The sequence below is a fragment of the Rhinichthys klamathensis genome, unplaced genomic scaffold (genome assembly GCF_029890125.1).
Source record: "Rhinichthys klamathensis goyatoka isolate OS25496 unplaced genomic scaffold, OSU_Roscu_1.1 h1tg000124l_1, whole genome shotgun sequence".
NCBI lineage: Eukaryota > Metazoa > Chordata > Actinopteri > Cypriniformes > Leuciscidae > Rhinichthys > Rhinichthys klamathensis.
This window is the reverse complement of record NW_026606661.1, coordinates 1,473,195-1,500,283: the sequence shown is the minus strand read 5'-3', so window position 1 is coordinate 1,500,283 and position 27,089 is coordinate 1,473,195. Positions and strand designations below refer to the sequence as shown.

General features: G+C 38.8%; 1 protein-coding gene across 2 annotated transcripts in view; it reads right to left on the bottom strand.

Moving 5' to 3' along the window:
- Positions 1–2,823: 2,823 nt before the first annotated feature.
- Positions 2,824–27,089, bottom strand: part of pdzrn3b (PDZ domain containing RING finger 3b) — a 118,847-nt gene continuing 94,581 nt past the window's right edge. Inside the window, exons 1-8 of one of the 2 annotated variants that reach the window (XM_056256219.1) lie at positions 24,577–24,878; positions 10,030–10,283; positions 9,077–9,164; positions 7,455–7,553; positions 7,291–7,353; positions 7,106–7,207; positions 6,892–7,008; positions 2,824–5,122 (exon numbers count right to left, since the gene is read on the bottom strand). In XM_056256219.1, the coding sequence (XP_056112194.1) occupies positions 3,587–5,122; positions 6,892–7,008; positions 7,106–7,207; positions 7,291–7,353; positions 7,455–7,553; positions 9,077–9,164; positions 10,030–10,283; positions 24,577–24,648 (2,331 nt within the window). In that variant the 5' untranslated portion in view covers positions 24,649–24,878 and the 3' untranslated portion in view covers positions 2,824–3,586. Of the gene's footprint in view, positions 5,123–6,891; positions 7,009–7,105; positions 7,208–7,290; positions 7,354–7,454; positions 7,554–9,076; positions 9,165–10,029; positions 10,284–24,576; positions 24,879–27,089 lie in introns of those variants that run through there. The other variant, XM_056256217.1, reaches the window with a different exon arrangement.

Genomic DNA, 27,089 nt, shown 5'->3' with positions numbered 1-27,089 from the left:
ACAGCTGAACATTGATTGCTTTTTTATAAACTACATCGTCTTAAAAATAATGAGATGTCTCTATTCAGAATTCATGGATCTGGTGAAACGCACAGCCCAGCTGAGGAGGTTTAATTGAATTGGGTGCATACTTCATGTTTTCTCTGACATCATCTAGTTGGAGTGTCTGTGGGAGTTTTATATGATGAATGATCAGATGGGACTCTACATTCCTGCTATCAGTCATTGTTATGTCTGATGCCATTTCACCTACATAATATGAGAAATGAGTTTATGTCATCATGTATTTACATACAGGTTTTTATTTTAATTCTTCTGATATGCCTGGTCCATTGTGCTGTTTTGATGACATGACAGTGATGTTGCATTCAATGTATATTTGCCAACAAAGAATTGTAAGCTAGCATTAGCAAAAGTCAAATAATTAACAACAGACAAAAGTAAACCAAACATGACATAAGGGCAGTTGCCTACGGCAATGTAAAAAATGAGTAGGCTAAAGTTAATTAACATTCACTAGCTACATTTTCACATTTTCATCTTGTACCGTGACCTTTTTAGGACTTGGAGAAGTGTGAAACAGACAACCCTACGGGGTTTGAAACGTGAACAAACTAAAAATGACCAATTATTCAGGGTTGAATGTTTTTTAATTAATACATATTATAAAAAGGATAGTTCTGACTTTCTGATAGGACCAACCATGTTTGAAGCGGTTGTAAATAAACACACAGCATTCTACATGGCACTAATGCACAAAGTTGCTGTTGCATGTTACCTTAAATAATGTATAGTACTAAGTGGTGACTACCACAAAGTGACAATATTCAATGAGAAAAGTGCATTTTTGCCTGTCCAGTCTTTTTTTTTAGTCTATGGTCCAGTGTGTTGAGTGCGAAAATGAGGCGGCGAGACGCAGTAAATAAACAGCCAATTAGAATAATTCTCTCCGTTTGCACGCGGTCTCGCTCTTGCAATGCTCTACTTCTGACCGGTTGCATAAACTGCTTAGACGAGTCTTACAAGTTAGTCATATCATTTTTTTTCTTCTTCAAGACTGGTCATAACTTTTTAAAGTCAGTTACGTAAAAGGTAGACTGGTTTATTTTGATTGGTTAATTTGAATCCGAAAAGTAAGATTGATTATACATAGAGTGATTTTCACCATATTGCTGTTGCCACCTCAAGACCTTGTCTTACAGTGATTTTACCACAGTTAAAAGTGCTAAAACAAAACAATAAGCTCATTGCCGATCTCCCAAGCGGAAAGGCCCACTGGGGTTCATTCTCAGTCTTGACACTAAACCCATCCCGCCAGACGGTTTCCTCTCACAAAGCTGAACAAGAGCCAAGGACGCAAACAGTGGTCTTATCGGTCAACAGCCGATTTACTCTAGAGCTTCTCCTTTTATTTTGCCGTGGCATTTAGACAAATGAGAGGAGCTCCGAAACTAACAGCGGAGGACGGCCGGCCGTATCACACGCTTCCCACCTTCATTCATTACCAATATAAAAACAAACCAGAGAGTGTGATCAAAGCAATCTCCACTTCGCCCCTCTTCCTGGCCCGGGAAGGGAACAACTCAGAATTGATTGCTGTTGCTTCTTTTTGTTTGTCTTTGCATAGAACGCTGTTATCTCCTATTAAAAGAGTGTGTGTGAAGAGATCTCTGTGGACATAAATCACATAAGCAGTCCTCCTTTAGGCAAGCAGAAAGGCAATCAATTACATACAAGCAGACAGAGAGGAGGAGGGACAGCATGTTCCTTCTCTTCCCTTATTAACATAATTATTCCCTTAACGTTTGCACAAAGATACACAATGGTATGGGCTTTTTTTTGTAGATTATAAAAATATATATAGCCTTCTGTAACGTAGAAAGAGACATATAAGTGGCTTTGATACTTTAAACCCTCATAACTGCGGTTGTGTGTTACTTTTTGTATTGACAAAGTCTTTAGATAATACAGTGGTAAATTGTAAATGCCTAAAGCCTATTTGCTCCATACACATTGACCTCACAAAGTATACACTTAAGCCATGTTTAAAAATGTATGAATGTTATTGTAATAGACAATAAAATAAGTGTCACTTATTGATGGCAAGATGGCACACCTTTCAAGCCACACACACCCCACACACACACACACACACACACACACACACACACACACACACACACACACGCACGCACGCACGCACGCACGCACGCACGCACGCACGCACGCACGCACGCACGCACACACACACACACACACACACACACACACACACACACACACACACACACACACACATTTTAATATAAATATATTTGGAAACTTTCTGGTTGTCAAACCTTGTGAAACATGTTCAATATAGTCGATTTATATAATATAATCAACTTTCTGAACTTCATCCCTCCACTAAAAAGACTTTGACACTGAAAAGACTTTTTAGGAACAGAAGTCTGCGCCGCTCACTGCAGCTGTGGCATCGCAGACCTTTCAGTGTGATTGTAATGAGATAGAGGTCTGTTCACTGACCTGAGCTCTATGTTTCAGAGCTACACACAGCTGGGGACAGATAAGCAGAAACAGGGGCTTGGCTGGGTCAGTGGCCCTGAGGTCGAGTGGTCACTGAAGTGTGGACATCATCCACCCATAACCCCCCTAACAGACTTAGACACCAACAGAAACTCATACATATCTGCAGAACCCTTTGTTGCATTTCAATTGGTTTGAAGAAAAACCCAACTTATTGTGGCAGCAAACAGAAACCTCTTTTTAGTAAAAATGTACTGAAAAAAAAAGAAAAGTTCACAACAATATTTTGAAAGCTCATCAAATATAAAACAATAATTTATTATTTCTCTCATTTTACAAGACATCAAATTGCATTTCTAACTAATGATTTGTTAAACTGTATTATCTTGCTGTAATAGAATGGAAACCTATACAAAAGGCTTTTTGTCTACAACAAACATTGATATCAACAATAATACGAACAGATTTAGATTTTAATAAATGGTTTCACTTTGATGCATGTTTAATGTAACAGTAGCTGAGTGAAGTATGAACTTTAGGAATAACAGCACCTTTTCTTTAAAATCAGTAAAGCAAAGTTATCGTTTTTGTTGTAAAACCCTGTCATAATGACAGCAAAGTATATAATGACATATGCCAAATATTCTGTGATGACCATGAAGCTAAATATCTGCATTACTTTAATAAGCAACATGTATGCATAAAAAAGTACAATACTGCTGACTGTTAGTTACTTGTTGGAAGAAAAAAAAAATGTTTATGGTCTTTGTATTGTTTTCCGAAACTTTTAAAGAGGCTGAATGGTCATGGATCAGTTCCTTAATAACATATTTCAAACCACAAGCTCAATATAGAAACGAACAGAGCAAATAAGAAATCATTTGTATAAATCCATCGTCCTATTCAATCTCTGAGACTCTCATTGTACCTACTCTTGGCAAATGGCAAAGTTCCTTCAGACAAGGCATTCATATTTCCTATTTACAAATTTTGCCGCATTGAACGAGGCAGGATTGTCTACCCCAATCGGTAGTGTCCTATATACAGAACGTTACAGAGCCTACACCGTGGTCACTGACAGTAGGGAGTTGTACACTCGTGTCCCATCGGGAGACTTTGTACCATGGGTCAACAGTTCCTGGATAGTCATCCAATTGTCGAAGATTTTCTTGTTCCGCTTCTTCATCATCTTTTTGTGACTCAGTTCAATGATGTTGAGCTCCTTCTTGTCTTCAGCGCTGCCTCCTTGCTCCTTCAGACAGTCAATACGGCTCTGCTTCATAAACTCCCTGCGCTGGCGCTGCTCTTTGGCACGAACGGCGTGTTGCTTGCGCTCCTCTTTGCTCCAGTAGCGACCCATCTTCATTTCGCTGATGGCATCGTCATCTGTAGTCATCCCGCTGCGCTCTTCTCGGATCCGTAGGGCTCGCTCTTTCAGGAGCTTGTCCCGGACGGGCCGCTTGGTAATGTAGCGTGTACCATCACTCCGGATCTTCACTTTCCATTCCATCTTGGGTCCCAAGTCAGCAGAAGCGACGGGGTCCCGGCACATGCTGACTAGGCTCATCTGGCTTTGGGCGTACTCCACTGATTTTTGCTGGATCAGTTGCATGTAGCTCTGGTAGTGTTGGGCGTGGGCCGGGATGTGTGCGTGTTTGTAGGGCGATTGGGGCTGGGCATGGCGACCTACTTTGCGCTCTCGGACTTCAGGCTGGATTCCAGCTTCCGACTCTTTCAATAAGGTTGGGCGACCCCTGCTGGGGCTGCAAGCCTCTTGGACGGGCGATAGCAGAGGTTTAAGAATTCTGCTGCCACCCGATGTACCGCTACTTGCCCCTGCCTCCGCCTGATTTTCATTTCCACGCCGCAAGGAGTTGTCCGGGGAGAGCTCTAGAGTGAGTGGCGTGCTACGGCAACTTTCTCCTGTGTTGTATGCGCTGGAGCTGTCCTTGTCGGACTTTTCTGGGAGTTCGCTGATGTCCGCCAGCTCGTGGCGTCTTGCATCCACGCTCGTGTTGTAGTTGCGGAAGCCGCTGTTGTGCAGCATCCAGGACTGTTCGCGGCACTGCTCGCGCAACTGCTGCATGCGGTGCGCTCGGACTATGCTCAGGCACTCGAGCTCAATGCTGCGGAGCTCCTCATTCAGAAGCTCCAGCTCTTTGTCGACGCCCTCCTCGACGACGCCACCCTGTCCTCCACCTACACTGCCACTGGGCCAGAACAAGCTCTGCTCTGGTGTACCACTGCTGCCTGTGCTCTGTATCTGGCACTTGAGCTCCAAAAGCTCACGAAACCGTTCACATTCGTCAGCAGGAAAGTCACCCAAGAAGTCTGCGTCCCCATAGTCTGCGGAAATGAAAGACTCGCTGCTGAAGGGGAGGTCGCCACTACCTAGGGTGTCCTGACTGTAAGCGAGCCTGCGCCGGCTGCCTAGCGTGGTGGAGGCGCTGGTTTGGTCGTCTGCAAGATTCTCCTGCTCAGAACTCTCATCGTTACGAGTGCTGTCGTCAGTGCGGCCCACTCCACTGTCCTTCTCATGGTGGTGGGAGAGCAGTGTGGCAGTGTCTGTTGTACCTCCATCTTCCTCGTGCTTCTTCTGAAAGAAAACAAGTCAGGGAATGTCATTACTCTGATTTGTGTAACTACATACTGCAAATTTGATGTCAGTCAGCTTCATATTAATATTAAATACTAATAATTATCAGTTATCATATCAAATATATCCATATTGGTGCATACCCATCAAAATATGTCTTGTGCATACACTGCCTGGCCCCCCCAAAAAAGTCAGTGTTTGGATTTAAATAGGCAAATGGTTAAGAGTCGATGATTGGGTCATTATTGCAGTGATTATTATGTTTCTAGCATGTTATATGTTTGGCAACAGTTGTCATTGTGTGGATACTGGCATTCAGAATCACAGATTCTACTTTTTGGAAGTATGACCAACATAAGAATTTTCACCAGAAAATGTCATCTGAACAAGTAACATCCACTTTTGTTCTGACCAACTAAGGGGAAAAATGCATTGCAGTAAATCGCGCTGATTAAACCTAACGTTCGCTTATCATATCACGTCAAACCGTGCAAATTATACTTTGTTCTCAAATTGTTAATGTTAACAACATCAGCATTGCGTGACTACATTTAATTCCCTTCTGATATGTATCCTTGTTTTCGCATGGGCCCGGTTGCAGTCTCTTTTTTTCTGTAGCCACTCCGAAGTCCGAAGTCTTTTGCATTTTACAACAGGTGAATCTCCAGTTGTCACTTGTGATTGTCGTTTGAACCTTTCTGGATTCGCCATCAAATTAATAAGTTTAATTCTATCAAGTGCTGTGAGAAAAGAGTATAAATCTCCACCTCCAGCATCCTCACACGCAATATAGCCTACTAGCCGAGACTCATCCTTTATGTGTACAGATGTGACGTAATGACACAAAGACATGCTTGAATTTCCTGTGGAAATCCACCACCAGTACCACTGGAAGTAAAAACATTATTACAAGCTTACCGTTTTGAATTGAGCTAAGGTAAGCAGATAGTTATGTACTTGCTCAAAAATCTAAGTTACGGACTGGAGCTTTACACAACCATATATGAAGACACATAATGGCCATATTCCAGGATGACAATGCCAAGATTCATCAGGCTCAAATTGTGAAAGAATGGTTAAGAGGGAGCATGAAGAATAATTTTCACACACGAATTGGCACCTCTGAGTCCAGACCTTAAATTCATTGAAAGTCTTTGGGTTGTGCTGGAGTAAACTTTACAGAGTGCTGGACTCTTGCATTCTCAATACAAGATCTTGACCAAATATGGATGCACCTTTGGATGGAAATAACATCGCAACATTTATTTCCATCAAGAGGTGAATACATTTTTTGGTCAAGATCTACAGTATGTAAAGGCTTTTCCAGATTTTTTAGAGGATGTTTTTTGGAAGCCTTAGGCGAACTGGCAAAGTTTCTAGTTTTGGCATACATATTATTAGAGTAAGCTAGAGTAAACAATCATTCATTTCTGTTTGGGATGAATCAGTACGCATTAGTGCTTACATTACAAAATTTAAAGCAGCCATATGAGATCTGACACCTCCACATAGGTCACATGTAAATTGCACGGTCAACTTTAGATAGAGTCACCTGAAACAGATGTTAATACAAGGTGCAAATGGGGCCTAAACTAGTCATGCTTTATTTAAACCAAAGTCCTGCTTTGCCTGCTTTATCTCCTACTCAGTGACGGACACAGAATTTATGATTGATATGTTAGATGTCATGCAATGACCGGCTGAGATTTGATTGACTGATATGCCTCCTGACGGACACCACGAGTGACTTTGTGATGGATTTACTGTACCTGCTGGAGCATGCTTGCGGTGAACTGCATCGCCTGATGGTGTTGTTGCTCCAACATATCCATGTGGAGGTCATCCAGGTAGTCGTTTCTGTCATCATCCATCCAGCCTTCATCCAGCTAAAACAACAAGGACAGGAGAAAAGCTATCAGCTATCAGCTGTCCTGAAAGTTGGTGAACAGCATGTATGTCTGGAGAGTATCTTGGGTCTCTGACCTGTATCTCCGGTCGAGCCAATAGCAGGCACACATTTGGGTGTTCTTCACTGGTTAAAAGAGCCACTGCTTCCTCACGGTTCTGGATCTCAATGCCATTGATCTGAATTGTGAAGTGGAGATTTTTTTTAGACAATGCATGAATATGATGGAATAAGACGAATTACATAATTAAATAAAGCAAACCTGGATGATTCGATCTCCCTCTCGAATTCGTCCATCTCTTGCAGCAATGCTGTTCGGATCAATCTGCACAATGAGGAAAATTGGTGACCAAGTGGTGATGTTTTAAAGAACGTGCCTCAGACATTCAGAATCACAAATATGGATATTTTCATGATACAACTCACCTCACTGACATAGATCCCCGTCTCATCCTCATCATCAGTCCTGTAGCACACAGTAAACCCCAATTTATCCTGGACATTAGTTCTGTATAAATCCACTTCCTGAAAGAAGAGAGGGATATTTTAATGCATAGAAAAATAGAAGTCATTTGTAAGCTGACTTGCCGAACAGTGTAAGCAAAGGAGTTTAATCAGAAAATGTACACAATCTGTTGTCTTGATCTACACATTTGAATAATTTGCCCAGATTAAAGAGTGCTGCGACAGAACGACATACTGCCACAATCATGTACATGAACAGAGACTCGTTCATCTTGTGTCAACACCTGTAATCTACAAGATACATATGGAGATCACAGCTCTCATGGGGCTGGTATCACAGCAGACATGAAGGAAGAGGGTGAAGGAAGCTGTTATTGAGCAATCAAACAGTTCACTACAAAAAATCCCCTGTAATCTACTACACCAACCAACAAATGCTCCACCATCAGTCTTCGTCAATGTAAATAGGTGACTCACATGAATACATGCCTAGGCAAGGAAACATATGTATACTGTTCAAAAATTTAGGGTTGGTAAGGTAAGATTTTTTTAATGAAGTTTTTTTCATATGATAATACTGAGAATAAGACTTTTTTTGTATTGTGGTAATGATAATAGGTGGTAGAAATGTCACGATGTAAAAAAATCTTCATGGTGCTAAACATAGACTTAATTAGTTTTTAAATATAACTGAAAAAAATATAATTCCTTACTTATTACTTCCTTTGTGTTTGGGGTGAAATATAATCGTAACATTCTTGACAAGTTTCATGAGATTTGGCCAAGCAATGAATTTGTCCATTATAAATCTCTCAGACATTTTTTTTTAAACTCTTTTCTTTGAGCATGGATTTGCTCGTGACCATATTGATTAAGTATTTGATAAGCTGGTTAGTTCATTACATAACATGATTACAAATGTTTGCCAACACTACACTATGGTATGAAAAGACCCCAAAACACATGCATTTCTACCTCACGGCATCTGAAACTCTCTTTCCTTTGTCCTTCAAGTGCAATGGAGAGCATTAATCAAGGTAAACAAGGCAGGAGGGTGGTGTTGTTGTTGGGCATTCAGATTGGCCCCATCCTGGTCGTTGATCTCTGTCTGCTGGGCCCCCAGTGCGGCACCTGGAGGCCCTCAGGGGCCAATGAGAGGTCGTTGAGAAGGCTACGTGCAGAGCATCTGCTGTTATAAGTCTCTGAACTTCATCTCTTTATGAACTCACTCGTGACCCCTCATGACTCACTGCCTTCCACTCTCATTACAGTGTAATCTGTCTATGCTCATTGTACATTCAGATCAATCACGCCAGTCTAATCACCGATATATAAGTCAATGACAAAAGTAAATAATGGTATCCTTGTCTTGCATCTGTTCAAGGGAACAAGGCTAAAAAGGCTACTTGATATCGGTACAGCTGACCACTTCAGTGTCTGTATGAGGTAATGGAGGGTATGGTTAGTCAATTCTCCAATAGATCAGTGGACACAGTTTGCATCAGGCCTGGCGTCAGCATGTCTTAATTCACGTTTCAGGGACGACAGAAGATGGAGTAAAGAGAGAGATTCTGTGGCATCACCTCATATTCTAGCTCCTCTCTTTCCATCTCATGCTGCATTCCTTCGAGGAAATCATTGGGGTCGAAGTATTCATGAGCAGGAGAGTGCCTAGAAAACACAAAACCATATCATACTGTAAAGAACAATAATATAGAAGCAATGTACTTATCAAATGAACCCTGTATTCAAGTTTTAGACTGTTGATTAATACATTACATACATTCTATGAAATGCTACAAGGCTGGCTGAACTGCCAATTTCACATCTCACGTCTAAGGGATTTTACTCTTAGTAAATCACTGGAATATGTGCTTTCTTGTGGATAACTGCTTTATAAAACAACCTAAATAGTGATAAAAATAGCTAAATATTTTAATTTATTAATATTAATAATAATAATAATAACAACAATAAATGATAAAAACATCCTTTAAATTTTTTTTTAAATGGCTCATCCAATCGATTTAAGATCTGTAACTATCAACTTTATAAAATGATGTTGAACAACACCTATTTTGACAACTCAACACACATCTTTTAATAGTAAAATAATTAATAGGATAAAAACAAGCATCTGCGGAAATTAGATATCAGCAAGTTCTTTTTAATTTTGGTGTGTTGGGAAAAAAAAATCAATTCAATTATTTTCTCTTGGCTACCAAGTTCCTGTCAGTAACATGTGAGAGACAAACCCCGAGGACACATGCAGTGAGATGTGAGAGGACAATGCAAATCCAAATAAATGAGAGCAACTTAATTTCATCTTGTGCCCTGGGCCAAAACACTGTTAGTATGACAAGTATGGGTTGGTTGAGCAACTTCTGAATTATGTGCAATGGCACGTAAATGCTACATTTCCAATTCGTCTCAGCACCCTCTTTGCTATAAACAGCACCATCTTCACTAGTTAGGGGTCAGTCATAACTGAAATCTGTGATATGCATTCTGATTGGTCCAGAGAGTCGTCACTCACCCCTCTGGGAGCAGGTACTGTTCAAGCACATCCCCAGGCGGGGAGGACGTAGGCAGCTTACTGAGGGCCATGATATGTTGGAAGGTGATGTCCGTCTGGGTGCTGATGTCCACTACCTGCCCTTCCCCAGTTGGGCCTGTAGGTTTGGGTCTGGGAGCACGGCGTAGCACCTGGACCATAATAGGCTCTTTAGCCATACGGAAGGCCTCCACTGCCTGGTCGTGCGTCGCCTTGGACAAGTCCTTTCCATTGACCTGTTGAAACGGACAAACATAACAGCACTGATGTTAAAAATCATTTAAGCATTAATGTGTGTGGAGTTTTGCATAAGACTGAGCAGGCTGCATAACACAAACTACTCCATTATAAACAGCAGAGCTGCACTGAGATGACCAATTCAAGGGAGCAAAGCAATAAAAACAACCGTTACAACAGAACAAAGCGTCTGTAGTGCCTCTCGCAGCTCTCGGGGGTCAAAGATAGACTCAGCAAAACAACAACATAAATTAGAAAGCTCTCTCTTGCTAATTAATCAGGGTCATTAAACAAACTGAACCGGGGGAAATGAATTTAGCTAAGTAATTTGAAGACGAGTGCCTCCCTGGAAGATGATGTGGGAGCTGTACATGAGGAAATGAATGCGAGCTTCAGGGCCAAAGCATGACATACCAATCAAGAGCAGAGTTCTGCTGATGAGGGCTGAAAAGAAATGAGAAAGAAGAGGTTCAAAGCAATCTTTTAGTGCAGAGAACCAAGGCCAGATGGGGTCTGAGCTTCACGCATAAAGGGAAATTTCAAAACGGATTTGTACAGTACTGAAGTTGCATTTATAAAACTGAAATTGTTGCTACCCTTACAAAGAAGCAATATGGAGGCAACATAGTGATGCTATAGTACTTTGATGTATACCATTGTAAAGAGTTATTACTTATTATCATATTCTTTTAATAATTTCTAAATACATAAATAAATAAAGTGTATATAATATATAAATGAGAACAAATTAATTGCTTAAATCGAATGACAAACACATGTCCAAAAACATGCTGTCAAGTAGTAAAAAGTATACATTTTATTGCTGTTGTATTGCATAATTTATTTCCAAAAAATGTCCTGTATAGGCTGATGTCAAGCTAAACCGAACAGCTAGCGCACCTTCATTAGGTTGCAAAAGCATGACAGTTTCTGCTAGCGTGTGTGCTAACAGGGTGTTTGACCTTGGGTGGAACCGTCTTTCTTATCTCAGAGCTTATAGAGATTTTCCCCATGTTCCCGTCTCAACAAACAAAGCATTCCCATTTGTTCATTCTTGATTTCTAGACGAGAGACAGCTTTGATAGGATCTTTGCTTGAGGCATTCACAGCCTCGTATGCAAACCTACACACACACACACACACACACACACACACACACGGGTGTGATGAAATTCAAGGAAAAAACACAAGAAATTGGGTGATGCAATGCTTGAGAATGCACAAACATCTTATTAGTGCACACAAAGTGAATATCTCCAAATGCGTGCACACATATTTTTACATACAAATGCTCAAATAATGGTTTAGCCTTCATTTTCTGAGACACAGATGGATTTCTATGCCATATTCTTTCACATCAAACATTTCTGCAACTTGTCTGCAGAATCACACCTCTCACACAGCTTTTAGAAATGTATCCACTGAAATCCACTGTGAATTCTATATCCTTTATAAATAAATAAATCACTTGTGAGAAATGTATAGACTCTAATTCACAAGCTGCTGGATCCAATTCTCGGATTTTCAAACAGGCAGGACCGGAGCACTTCAGCTTTGAAGAGGGAATATGTTAACTAATAACCAAGAGGATTAAAACTAATCCCAGCTAGAGGGATAATTGGAACATCCAATATGAATCCAAACTCTGAAACTTCCAAAAAAAAAAAAAATCACCATCTTCATAAATGAACACTAAAAAAGCCTTTTAATTTTTTTTAATCAATATTCAATATTAACTTTAAAAAGTATGGAGGTTTAATAGCGAGGTGTATAATATGGTAAAACCATGGTACATTCATTTTACAGATGCATGGTCCTGAATGATTACCATATTTACATACCATGGTATTTACAGTTTGTGGTACTTTCAACATGATTTAAATCCTTTCAAAAATAAATTAAAAGGTATGTTTTATTGGACATGATAACATGGTACTACAATTATAAATTAATTTCAGTACCAAAGTATATTTCAAAGTACCACAATATAACCATCTCATACCATGGTACATTTCAAAACCACATGGTAATGAACTAATTAGTAAATGCTAACCTAGAAATAAAATTGTGTCAGTACAATGGTACATGTCGGTACAAGTTACTTTTTTTTTTTACTTTACTGCTGTTACTGAAGATGGCAAATCTTTCCTTTTCTATCTTTTACCTTTCAACTCCTTGTATTCAATTCTGTATAGATTTTCTTTTCCTCTCTTTCTCCATCAGCTAGGTCAATAACACAATCATCCCTTTTTGTGTGTCCGTCTGGTTCACGGTAAGACTTAAGTGTTTAGGAATCCCTCTCCTCCTCGAAGCCCACGACCCCGAGACAAAGCCTCAACCCTGGAAACGTTCTGCCTCACTGCCCCTTCAGCAAAGGGAAGGGGGGAACCGGGACCCCCATTCACACAGCTCACCTCTGACACCGTCTCACTGAGGAATACACACCAGAATAGTGCAAACTGAGCCTTCTCACCCTCTGTTTAACACAGACCTACGACCACTCACGGATGACATGCTGTTGCATTAGACAATTAACAGAAAGAATATCCATACTGACACAATAAATGCCATACTAACCTAAATCATAAGTTCGCGTGGTATATTTACCATTATAGGTAATTCACAAGGTTCAAGGCTCTGAATGAATTCATGTCATTACTCCATCTCTGGTTCGAACCAGAATTATAAAAAAAGTCAATCCTTTCTGATGTGAGGTGGATTTGACCTTTTTCCCGCTACTTGTAAATATCAATAAACTCAATGAAATGTCTAAATTAAACATGCATTGGGAAACACTACTCAACAACACAGACATCAGATGCAAAACTAGATCAGGAGCATTTCACTTGGAAAACAATTCCAACTTCATCATCAATGTCTGCTTCACAAATACCAAATCAAACTCTGATTTTCCCATGATATAGTTTACTCTAGTTAGGTGGATGTTTTACATTCTACACATTATCCCCCGGTTTCACAGACAAGGCTTAAGCCTAGTCTCAGACTAAAATGCATGTTTGAGCTGTTTTAACTGAAAGCAACTTGCTCTGACATATCTTAAACCAGTGTCATTGTTTTGTCCATAACATCCACACCAGTAATGTTTTTTTTCTAATGCACGTTTATAAAGGCTACTTAAATGTCCTAATTGAACTAAGGCCTAATCCTGGCTTAATCTAAAGCCCTGTCTGTGAAACCAGGTGTATGAGTTTAAGAAGAACATCATAAAAAATGAGACAGAGGTTTAAGCTTAAAGGGTTAGTTCGCCCAAAAATGAAAATTCTGTCATTATTACTCACCCTTCATGTTGTTCCAAACCCGCAAGACTTTTGTTCATCTTTGGAACACAAATTAAGATCTTTTTAATGAAATCTTAACGATTTCTGTCCCTCCATTGACAGCTATGCAACTACCACTTTGACGCTTCAAAAAGTTCATAAAGAGATTGTAAAACTAATCCAATTGAACTGAGCAGTTTAGTCCAAATTTTCTGAAGAGACACGGTTGCTTTATATGATGAACAGATTTAATTTAGGCTTTTTATTCACATGTAAACATTGATTAGCGAACATAAACAGAAGCTCAACAGATCCTGCTTGACGTGTGAGAATGAACCTCATTGGTTCTCGCACGTCAAGCGAACATGCTTGAGCTTGCGGTTACCACAACTGACGTGTGAGTTGATAAACGTTTATATGTGAATAAACGCCTAAATTCAATCTGTTCATCATATAAAGCGATCGAGTCTCTTCAGAAAATTTGGACTAAACAGCTCAATTCATATGGATAAGTTTTACAATCTCTTTATTAACTTTTTGAAATGTCAAAGTGGCAAATTGTCAATAGAGGGACAGAAATCTCTCCAATTTCATTAAACATATCTACATTTGTTTTCTGAAGATGAACGAAAGTCTTACGAGTTTGGAACGACATGAGGGGAGTAAATGATGACAGAATTTTCATTTTTTGGGGGTGAACGAACACTTTAAGGCTTTATTCCCAGAATCCCTGAAAGAACATTCTCCTGTTAGTTCTGTCCAGAGACTTAATTCCTCTTTTCTTCCAAACATAACAGTCTTAAAGGAAAAATGGGGGAGGGGGGTTTGCAATTTGGCAGGGTTTGATATGGTCTAGAAGATATGTATGTCTGTGTGTGTGTTATGTCGTTCAGAATGAGGAAACCTTCTTACAGTTCTGACTGACTTGAAACACAGCAACCTTTATACGCTGCGGCATGCCATCTCAGTGTGGATTAAGCAGCAAACAGAGGGAAACTAATGCCCCTGATAAGCATGGACGCCTGCTAAAAGACGCCGCTGTTTACTTGCTCTTAATCCTGTTTAAGCATGAGACCTTCTGTTATCCACAGAGGATCAATAGTAGGAGGCTAAATCACTTCCTTCAAGCTTCCTGTGTCTCCTATAATGAGTTGTCTGTTACTTTCCGTTTGAGGAAATACAGTTTCCCAAACTCTACCACCTATTTCCTTACCTTACTAGCAGTTTGAGGTTATAACCAGGCTCACATGAAATCATCTCCCACTGAACTTTATGCAGAATTTAAGGCATATTATGCTTGCATAATATGCTTGAGGAATAATGCAATTGTCCCCAGTAAAATCAGTGCAAAAAAATGTGAAAAAAGCCCAGATCCCCTCTGGGCCTGGTCCTAACCTGGTCTGGTAAACAAGAAATGAATTCCTATGGAAAATATAGACACACAGAAGTGTTTTGTTTCAGCATCAGTGAGAATGAAAAGTGGTGGAGATGAAGAGAAAGCTGCTTTAAGAAGTGCAGAACCGAGACCTTCAGAAACATCTGCCAGGCTCTCTGTGGCACCTGCATGGACTCATCTTCATTTAATGGTAATTTTACAGTCAAAGAGTACACCTGTGAATAATTACTGCATTATGATCACTGTTAGTTAGTTTTCTTTCACTCTTGAGCTTAGGATTATCTACAGATTGGTTCTAGATGAGCACGTTTAGAATCATAACCAAATATGCGATCAGTGAGGAAAAATGTATAATTGTTCATTGCACAACGGATATGGATAATCTGAATATTAAAATTTGCTCAATGTCTAAGGACGTTACAACCAAGGTTTGACGTTATTTTAGCCTACTCACATAAAATTTAACAGACCAATAAGTTGCAAGAATAAGAAAAAAAAAAAAATCAAATTAAATTAATAATAGCATCACTGCGACCCCACATAGGAAAAGCAGTTTGAAATAAAATTTATGGTTAAAATATAAAATAAAATAATAATATCATGCGGACAATTGAGATGTGTGCAAAATTGCTGACACTCACACACTCTTATGTTGGGGATTGTGGGGAATATATAATGTTACAAAACATATATTTGACAAATGATGCCATCTGGGCAAAGAGAGCTAACACTAGAAATGGTGACAATACCATCTTCACACTCTTGCACAACAAGCTTTTAGTGCCCATGAATGTTTTAAGTACTTTTGAAGACACAGCAGCCCCAGTATTTTTAAAGCGAGCCACACAGCAAGCAGTATTTAGCCACTATGAGGGTGCTCATTCTGAATATAAATGAGATATAATAGCTCCATCATCAGCATTCAAAATCAGCCAACTGCTCTAGCCTAGAGAGTTCAAACTTCTCTGTTAGCATGTTTTATTCATGACTCAGCATGGACACCAGGGAAGCATGTCACCATTCAGCCCCCTAACATGCATGCACTCGATTTTATGCTGTTAAATTGTGTCTTATCACATTCTAAAGAATAAAAAGTCTCTGGAGTGGAAGTCTGTTCTCTGATGATGGAAATGTTAACAGCAGTTCAGCTTCTCAGAATTGGGTCTATTAATATAAATGATTCAGAATCAAGTCATTTCTTTGGTTAGAATGGATAAAGGTTGACGTGCTTTGCTTTTAATATTCCCTTGCATGCAATTAAAAAACAGACAGCAAACATATTTGACCCCTAGCATTAGACAGAACAAATGGCAGACGTAACATCACGAGTGAAAACAAAGACAGTTGGGACACTTAATCTGGTCATATTTCATTTTAATTGCGAAGAATCTGATGCATCTGTGCAAATAAAGCCGTCCATAAAAACGTGTGGGCACACCTGTGTTTGTCCATCACCATGCATAATCATGTCTGCGCCAGACTTATGGAGACTAATGACAAAACAATGCTCATCTATTCATATTCTCCACTGAGAATCTACTGCAAACTATGTATCGTCTCCCTGTTTTAAAAAAAATAGACAGCAAAAATAGTAATCTCAAGATGCATTGAAAAAAAAATATTTTTATACATATTTTATTTTAAATATACAGATGTTTTATTCAATACTAAAAATGTATTCAATACTAAACATTCTATTTGATATTTGTGTTTGTTTTGAGTTTTTACTGGTCAGAATTGCATTTGCTTGTACATATTTGCATATATTATTAATTACATTACAGCAAACTCTAGTACAGTTTATTTTCTTATGGTGTGTTGTTCACACCGAACGCGAATAGAGCGTCAAATACTATCGCGTCTAGTTATAGGCTTGCCTTGAACATTCGCTCGAGTTCAAATCTTTCAACTTGCGCGGAAGACATTCGCGGCAAACGCGTCGCCCAATTCGCGTCATTCGCAACGCCCGGCGAGAATGATGCGTCTATTCGCGTCTTTGCATTGACTTTGTATGTAATCTACTCGCGCAAATAATTAAATTCGCGTTCGGTGTGAACACACCATTGGTGTTATGGTGTGTTCACACCGAACGCGAATAGAGCGTCAAATACGCGTCTATCGCGTCTAGTCAGACGCTTGAACATTCGCTCGAGTTCAAATTTTTCAACTTGCGCGGAAGACATTCGCGGCAAACGCGTTGCCCAATTCGCGTCATTCCCAACGCGTCTTTGCATTGACTTTGTATGTATAGGCCACTCTCGCGCAAATAATTAAATTCGCGTTCGGTGTGTGAACACACCATTAGTTAATACAATTTTTCAGAGAATTTACATTATCTTGAAATAAGTTCATTATATTTACCCAATTAGGCAAAGCTTTTTTGTCTTACAAACTTTTGCGCTTAAAGGAGAACTCCGGCGCAAAATGAACCTTTGGTCTAATTACACATTGTTACCTAGTCAACCGTTATCTGAGATCAGTTATCTGAGATCCAGACAGTTTAATAAGAAGATATTTTAAACATACAGTCAACTTCGCGTATACAGGCAGGAGCCATCTTTGAAATACAGCCTTTACCAGTCGATCTACGAACGCCGATCCAAGCCTGCTGTTCGCGCTCACCTTATCACAACTTATAGCTCGTTCACATTCTCACCAGCGCACTTGGATCGGCGTTCGTAGATCGACTGGTAAAGGCTGTATTTCAAAAATGGCTCCTGCCTGTATACGCGAAGTTGACTGTATGTTTAAAATATCTTCTTATTAAACTGTCTGTACACTTACAAAGTTCTCAATGCTTCGGTTTGAAGGTAGGGACCCTCATTATGCTACCGTGTTAGTGTGGGTCTATTTTCAGCCTTGTTAGTGGTATTAACAAGCGATTTTTATTTGTCATTACACTATGCCCAATATACTAGCGTTATACTAGCTTTATAGGCTAAACTGTTTTTAGAGATAAAACTATTTACATTCGATAATCATGAAAACAAATCTCAGATAACGGTTGACTAGGTAACAATGTGTAATTAGACCAAAGGTTCATTTTGCGCCGGAGTTCTCCTTTAAGAAAGTTTTTCAAATAAAAGTAATTTATGAGGTTTCAATTCAGTTAGGCTGTCTAAGAAGGCAGCTTTGTAGGCAGTAGACAGCGAGGCACGTCACTAAGCTTTCAAACAGAACTTCTGCTTCTTCATGTTGAATATGTTTCGTCTGTATCTTAAGATGTTAAGTCAAACTGGGTCTGTGAGCAGCTTAAACAGTTCATGTTAAGTCCTTACTTTGCTATGGTAAATTAATATTGTCTACAGCACTGTCAATGACATGTCAATATTGACATGTTATGTCTGTATTTCATCTGCCCATTTGTCTCATTCCATCTGTTTCATGTCACTTTGTGTATGTCATTGTCATGTTCAGTCCATGCTTTGTCTACCCATCAATGCCAGAAGAGGAAAGTGTTAGCATGTAAGCCTGCAGACTGTCGGCCACCTGCTACAGCGTGAAGCAGCTGTGGAAGCGCTGTGGGGAGGACCTGTCCCTGATTAAGATAACTAGACTACAGCAACGAGCGTTTTCCATCCCATCACTGTAAAGACTTATTAGGGGAAGAGGGGGATAGCGAGAAGGAGTGTGATAGTGGAAGCAGTTTGGAAAAGACAATGCAACTAAATGACACAAACATGTACAAAATATTTGCAGTAAATCCTTTGTACCAGTATTATTAAAGTCTGATGCCAAATTCAAAATTTCATATGGATGGATGGATTCTGAATTTGAAATCCCACCATCCATCCTTCCATTGACATACAGATAGATTGACGGATGGATGGCATGATATATATATAATTAATATTTAATATATATCATATAAATCAATATTTATATTGTTTGATCTCAGTGACGATAAACCAATATTATGTGGCATCAATATACTACATATTTCAACACTACATAACATTATCCTCCGGTTTCACAGACAAGGCTTAAGCCAAGTCTCAGACTAAAATGCATGTTTGAGCTTTTTTAACTGAAAGCAACTTGCTCTGACATATCTTAAAATATCTTAAAATATGCCAGTGCCATTGGTTTGTCTCAAGATTCACACCAATAATTTTTTTTTAGGCCACATTTACAAAAGCTACTTAAATGTCCTAATTGAACTAAGGCCTAATCCTGGCTTAAATTTTATTGTTATTTTCTTACTTTTTATTGTTGATTTTATTTCTTAAATCATCCGTTAAGATTATTTTCAATTCCTTTTTATGCCGAGCGTTTTGAATTACCATTGTGTATGAAATGTGCTATAGAAATAAACGTGCCTTGCTTTGGGGGATGTTTAATTTCTGCAAACGTTTTGAAGAACGTGTAAAGCCTGCCAAAGTGTGTAAAGCTACTAGCAAAAATGCATTAGCTAGCACTCATCCAATACAAACCTAATCTGTGTCCGAGCTTCAACAGTCTGACTGTTTTGATACTTTAATTAAAACGAAGGTCTTACACGAGGTGCAGACAGGCGCCATGGCCATTACAGGCCACTTCTAGGGAGATTAGGAGCCACAGAGCTGTCAAACAGTCTCCATCAACATGATGGGCCCATCAGGGACAAAGGAGACTAGATCTCCACATGGTGCATACCTTTCCTGTTTGAAGCACCGAGTTCAGCACAGTAAGAGAGAGATCAAGTTTACTCGGGGATGGCGAGGCAAGCTCGCTGCGTCCTCTCTCGGTTCTAATTATCTTAACTGAGGGGGAAAATGACCTTCTCTCGACCTGTAGCTTCACAGGGACTAATTCTCTTTTCCTGTGAGCGGTTTTGTTAAATGGGGCCGCTACACTGAAATCAATAGGCCAACTGAACCCCTGTTTTTAAACACAGAATTTTGGCAAATGTTGCCAGAATACAACATAAAAGCACAGTGGAAGCTAAGCTGCTCTTCCCAGATGAATGCTTGCCACTAAAAAACTGAAATGGATTAAAAGCACGCTACCATTCAAATGTTATGGGTCGATAATTATCTAATGTTATTTGTTTGGGGGGTGGTAACTAATGGAAATAACCATAGTTCCCCCAGTTGATTGATTACATTAAGAATTGCAAACATTTTTTTTGTATTACAAGTATATTTATATTTCTTATATGTAAATATTAATATTTACATATATTATTGAATTTAATATGCACCAATTTGCAAACATTTCCAGAACAGAAATCTGACCAGTGATTAAGCCAGGTTCAAAAGTTTTGTTTCATTTTGTTGACATATTACAGTTAAATGTTTTTACAGAGAGGATTTTGGAGATCTCTTTTTATCACTTTAATCACCAGTTTATTAGGAATACAATTTTGTCTAAAATCTGGTGAATTATATATAAACAAACCTATCAGTAAAAACCTTCAGAATATAGATAGGAATAAAACTGTAAAGCTTGGTAAATGCTGCTGAATTGGAGATTTTTGAAAAGCAACACTTAAAAGTGTATTTTGGATGTTTTCTTTCCACTAGTTTGAAACAACACGTTATGAAATGCCAAATAGGCCAAAATCTAAAATTCTAAATTGACCAATGCATAAACCGACGCATTTTTCCTTGAAGTGTCTCACTTTAATGTTGGAAACAGTTTATTTTTCCTGCTTAATATTTTTTGTGGAAACAGTGATACCTTTTTCAGGATTCTTTGATAAACAAAGTTCAAGAGAAAAGCAATTATTTGAAATAGAATATAAGAATAAAACAGAATATCATAAAATACTTTGACAGTGCACTACTTCACTACTTCATTGCACTATTCAGCGGTAAAACATGATAAAATACAAAGACCACACAGACAACAATAGGAATAAGCATACAGCAACCAGTGTAGTCTGATTCACAAATAAAAGTAGTCAAAAAGACCCACAATTCAGTCTCACAAAAACTCATGTGTTATCAGTTTGAAGCGGTTCTTGACTTTCTCACTGAATTTATTACTTTCGCCATGTCCAACTCAAGAGATTTGTAATAATAAACGGCACTATAATTAGAAAGAAACAGTAAATCTAGGGCTGCCAATTGATTAAATAATCAAATTAATCACATATGTCAATACTTGCACTTAGACAAAGCTTTATGCTTGAATTGCTCCCATGATATCAGAATTCCTTCGTACAGAATTTACATACGGGTTGAAGAGCATGATTAACCCTCTGGGGTTGACGAACGTGACGAACGTGTTTTTTTTACATAGCAGAAAATCGACTTACAATACTCCGTCATTTCTGATAATACAGATAAAAGCAATGCATGTGTTGATTTCAGATTCCCATGTCTAGAGTTATTTGTAGTGTATCCTGGAGCACATGGCCAGTGAAAATATTTCTGGGTGCCCATGAATCTCTCTCTAGGTGAGTATGTGTTTATGTGAGGAGGAGGCGGCATCCCTCTCTATCAGTTAGCCTCTGGGGAGCTCTGAGAGAGAGAGAGAGAGACAGCAAGAGAAAGAGTGCCAGACACCCTAATGAAGAGGATCTGTGTGTATTATCTGGGGATGGGCCCAGTCAGAAGCCTGGTCCCCTCTATATCCCATCCAATGAACCACACACATTCTGACAAATCTCCAGATCTCCCCAATAACATCTCATTTTCAGAAAAGCTGTTTAAATCCCCAAGAACAATATCAATCCATTGCAATAACGCAATTCCATGTCACAATCTACAACACACGTGTGTTTACACACATGCTTGGAGAGGTCAGCATAGTCCAGCTGGACACATGGGTAAGCGGGCGCCTGGGAAAGGATGAGTCAACAGATCGCTTTCACACTTCAAATGAGTCTTTCACTCTATTCATTAAAGGCCAGCGACATCCTGCCGCCACTCACAGGCCTTAATTGTGAGTGACCCCGACGCCAGCCAAAAGCACTCTCAACATTACCCCACGAAACAACAACCCCCTCTGCCACATACTTCTCCAGGCACCTACTGTCTGTGTGAGACGGACCGATCGGACATCACAAAGACCCCATTATCTGTCAGTGGTATACATGAACAATATACTTTCCCATCACGATTGTTGATTTCATTACAACATTCAGGCATAATATAATGTATGTATATAAATAATAGAGCAATATACAATACCATAACATATAGAATATATACTATTTAATTATGTCATGCTGTTTGTGGTGGCTGCACTTTCTGAACAAAGTTATATGATTTGCCATGACCTTTTTAAGTTGATTTCTGGAAAAGGATTAGAAACGTCAATGTTATTTCCAGGTTAAAAACTGATAATTTATATAAAAAAATGGTTTAAATATACTATAAATATATAAATTGTATTAACATTAATAAAGGTAAAAAAATAATAATAATATCATCATCGTCATTATACATTTTCATAATGCATATTTTTTCTTGTTGTGTAATGTTTATTACTGTTGTAAAAACTCAACAATAATTATTAATCGGTTCTGTATAACAGTTATCAAACATGCTATAAAAACTATATTAGTCCTGGAAAACCTGGAATAGAGATTGAACGATTCGGCGGTGCTCCGTCTACCTGGTTTTAAACGTGTCCTGTGTTAGGAACAAAAGAACGTGTCCTGTTGCTTTCAGCAGGGACGTCTTTTCTTCTGAAATGTCTTTGATGCTTGTTTTGGTAAAAGTAAACTGCTCATGTCTAATTTCAGCAATGTCACACTGTCTCATTCAGCACAGATAAATGGTGTCTCTCTTTGACGTATTACCCCAGACAAAAATGGCAAAAACGGCTGCAACATCTACAACAGTAATATCAAATCTTCTCAGATGACATCAATATTATGTGAGGTGTAACGAACGCCATCTGATGTTAAACATGGATGAGCATCTTTGTCAGACAAATCTTTTCTCAGGCATGTGATGATCCGGCTTCGAGTAACTGGCAAAATGAAAGTACCAATAGAGAAACCAGCAATGCCCCTCTTAACTAACAGCCTGTCAATCAAAAGTAATTGACTGCAGCATGACAGATGCAGTCGAATGGAGGAGTGGGTCGAATAAAGAGCTCATATGATAGGCCCAATATGTCTTTGTCTCTTTTCTAGTTTCATTCAGGGTTTTTTTTGGGGGGTTTTTTCAACAGGGAGTGATTTGAAAAGGCTGACGCTTCCTTTGAAGCCCGGCATCGGCTGTTGGGTTGTTAACAAACAGAGACCATTTATTGTTGTAGTGCTCACACAAATACACATATATATTCGCTCGGCCCTTAGCGGGAGAAAAAGCTTTTAGTCCCGCTTTCACACAGTATGTACGATCAAAGCGAAGTCTTTCATAGTGACTGCTCTGTCATCAACAGCTAATGCAGAGAAACAGCCACTGTGGAATATAGTGAAAGGAGAAGACGAAGTGGCCACTCATTAGATTTACTGAAAGCACCTTCCACACACCATACAAACACCAAGTATGCATCCCTTAGTAGACAAGGAAGTGCTAAAAATGTGGTTGTACAATCTTCCTGGATGCTTTCATGCCTGAGATCCACAAGAAGTAGCGATTCTAGGGTTATTTTATCAGGAAATTATCATAATTAACAAGAAGCCCCCATTTTGGAACATATAATTCAGGTTACAATTTGTTGATAACTGTCAATTTCTGTGATAATGTGTTTATGGGCGCTTATTTACATAAGTATAAGTAAGAGCGTGTGTTCTGCCGTGTTCTCAGAGGCCCCCTACTGGTTTTCATCTACAGCCTCCCGGCGATATTGTGTCAGACATCCTAAAGCTGTAAGCGTCAGGATAAAAAAAACCCCACAGGAAATTAAATCAGAGCTGACAACAATGTCAAACAGTAACACACTGCTCACAAGGACACAGTTCATACATTATGCACGACATGGCACAGGTGCAGAAATATCTGACAAATAAAAAACTAAAATGTGTCAAACTAAATTAAATTTTCACAAAAAAAAAAAAAAAAAATTTGATTTGTATATATATATATAATATATATATATATGTGCAGATATGTTAATGAGCTCACCAATAAAAATTCCAGACACCTATGTTGTTATTAAAATGTATATGCGTGTCTCAATAATCTGCCAATAACCCATTTTATACAACCACCAGTGTAGCTTCAGAACTTATTATACCAAACGCACAACAAGAAACAAAAGCAACAGTCATTTTTGCATTTGGCTCAAATCTAACCACGCCAAATAGATGGTCAGCGATTTCCAAACAACAGTGACAATCAGCCCAAGAATGGAAAAGTTAGCTGCTTTAAAGAGAGAAGATGGACTAAGATCTATCCACACATCAACCCTGTAACATGACGAATCATAAACTGTGTCACACTCAATTCAAGCTATCCCAACCACAGTCACATAACTCAAGAATATGGACTACACAGTGCCACAACATCACTCTTCATTCTGTCAGAAAATGCTTTCATAAATATGAATGAATTAAAAGTTTGTATATTATTAAAAATGATTGATAATCAAAAACAACAACATGACCATGAAATAAAAGTCCACTAAGATTCATGTATGGCGCCACCTTGAAGTTAGCATACATTATTCATAAAATGATTGAGATTAATTCCAACGAACAACTTCCTGTGAGAAAAAAAAAAAGAGATCAGTTACCTGGCATACTTCATACAGGAGTTTGTATTGCTCTTGAGGCTTCTGTAGAGTACAGACTCTGCACCCCATCATGGACAGATCAGACCATCTAGTTTTTCTCTTGGAGGAGAGCAGGAACTCAGTGCGCTCCCTCCCTCTGGCTCTCTCTCTCTTTCTCTGTCACATGTGGTTGCCCTCTTGACCATACACCTTGTCTTTTCTCTTCCTCCTCCTTCGTCAGTGTTTCTCCCTTCCTTTGTTCTGTAAGATTTGCACAAGCTCTCCAGCAAGCATTATCATTCAGTATGAGTGTGTGTATGAAGGTCTGAGTCAGTCCCCCTCTCTGGATCGGTCTGCTTACATCGGCAACACTCTACTACTTATGCACGCCCACTCATGCATATTAAGCACCACCTCATTGAATATTCATAATGGGGGCTGTCCTACAGTGCTGCGGTGTGTAAATGGTGATTTGGGTGCATTCTGCTCAAGATTCATTTATTACTGTGTAAACGCAAAGGCATTACGCCAACAACAACGACTGTCGAATGGGGTCTGATAATTATGCAAATTGAAATAATTTGAGACAACAATTGTTAATGCAACAAAAGAGAAGCACTCAAGTAAGATTTTCTTTTCTCCACTAATATAATTTTTCAATAAATTATGAAAACAATGAGCAGAGTAAACATTCAGTTTTGTCTTTATTTCTGTGACCTTTGGTATACATCATGCATGAGGACTATAAAATAATAATCGGGGCAATCCTTGGGGGGTTTAATAAGTGGGCTAATGGCCAAGCAAACAAATCTAAAGACTGAATGTTTCCTTTCACCTCACGAACCAGGCTGAGGTGAATGATGCAAAACGACACTGCGCTTTTGGTTCCACGCTAATGTGTGAGTTGCCCTTTACGGCACCATAGCTGACAATAGGGCAGTGCCGACCTGGCATCGGCCATGTCCAACACTGTGGTGCCACTCAACCAACCAAACATACGTGCCAATTAGAAGAACTGTGCTGGGGGAGTGTTCCTCATTCCCTACGCAAGGGGAACTAAGATATAATTTCATTCACTAATGGGGCATTGCTGTACTACAGGTTGCTAGTAGGCACTCTTACTCGACAAAGAGATCATTTGCATAAAGTTAAACTCTACTCAACTTTGTCAATCACGTTGCCAATTCTGATTGAAAACGAATGACTACTGCCAAGTGCGCCCCTTAATCCAAAAACACAAACCGATCTATACAAAAATAAATAAATCATTAATTTTAAAATAATACAAGTGAATTTTGGCATTACAACATTATAATGTAAAGGATGATTTGATAGATATTTAATTGATCAGTGTTATTAACTTACTGTTTTTAAAAATACAATTTAAGCAATGACACAAAGCTCATGTAAATGCATTTGCACAAATAAATATCCAATATCATTCAACATTGGCCGATGTATTGTGCATCTCTAGTGGTAACAAACATAGAAGTCAAGAAACAACAAGAGTTGATATCAATGGTTATTTCAAATGCAATATACAGAGGAATAAATAGAGCGTGTTACTACTTTATGCAGTGTTTCCCCTAGGATTTTTTTCATTTGGAGTGAAACTGCTAGTGTTGCGGAGCGGGCGTGTTACGGATACATGGTGTAAATTTTTTAGCAATCAAAAAGAGTGTCTAATTAATTGAAATAATGTATTATGAATCATTAAACTTATACAACATTTTTAAAAAAATATATGAAAAAAAAAATTCACTAACTCTGTGTTGTGTTTTTTCTGGTAATAAAATGAAGACATAAAACACAAATGTTATCATTTATCATCAATTTTAATCATGAAATTAAATAAACTTTTTGTCAAATAACGTGCTGCACAATGAGCTTTACTGTTAAAATTAAAACATGGATTATTTCTTAAATTCAGTTTTTATGATAATTTATTTGGATTAGTGTTAGTATTATTACATTGGGACATATCTAAATTCTACTGTACAACGGTAATATATTTCTGTCAAGTTAAACCGAACTTTTATTTTGACGAGTTGCCGTGAAGACCTTTAGTTTTGAGTTTCTGTGTGTTTATGTCATGATGATAGTTTTTCTCAAATGAAGTGGTTAAATGATCACGAAGTGACTTTCGGAGTGGATCTAGAGCCTGGAGAGGAAGTTCATGCATTTGTGTCTTCATATAGGCAAAAAACAGTGCAAGCGTTACACGTGCTTCAGTGTGTGTGTGTGTGTGTGTGTGTGGTAAATGAAACTGCGTGCGCGTCGGCTGCACCATTCATTCACACAGAAAAAGCAGGATTCGTATTTAAATTGTCTTTGTGGTTTAATATCCACAAACACTTGTCAACATCGCGATTTGATTTTAAACTGCTTTCTATTTATTCCTCAAAAGATTTACAAATTCCGTGAAATTCCGCGTAAATTCCTTTTTTATGACTGGATTTCGTCAGCATTTTAGGGGGGGGCGGGGGGTCGTTTTGGCGGGGCGGGCCGCCCCCCTAAAACAATGGTAGGGGAAA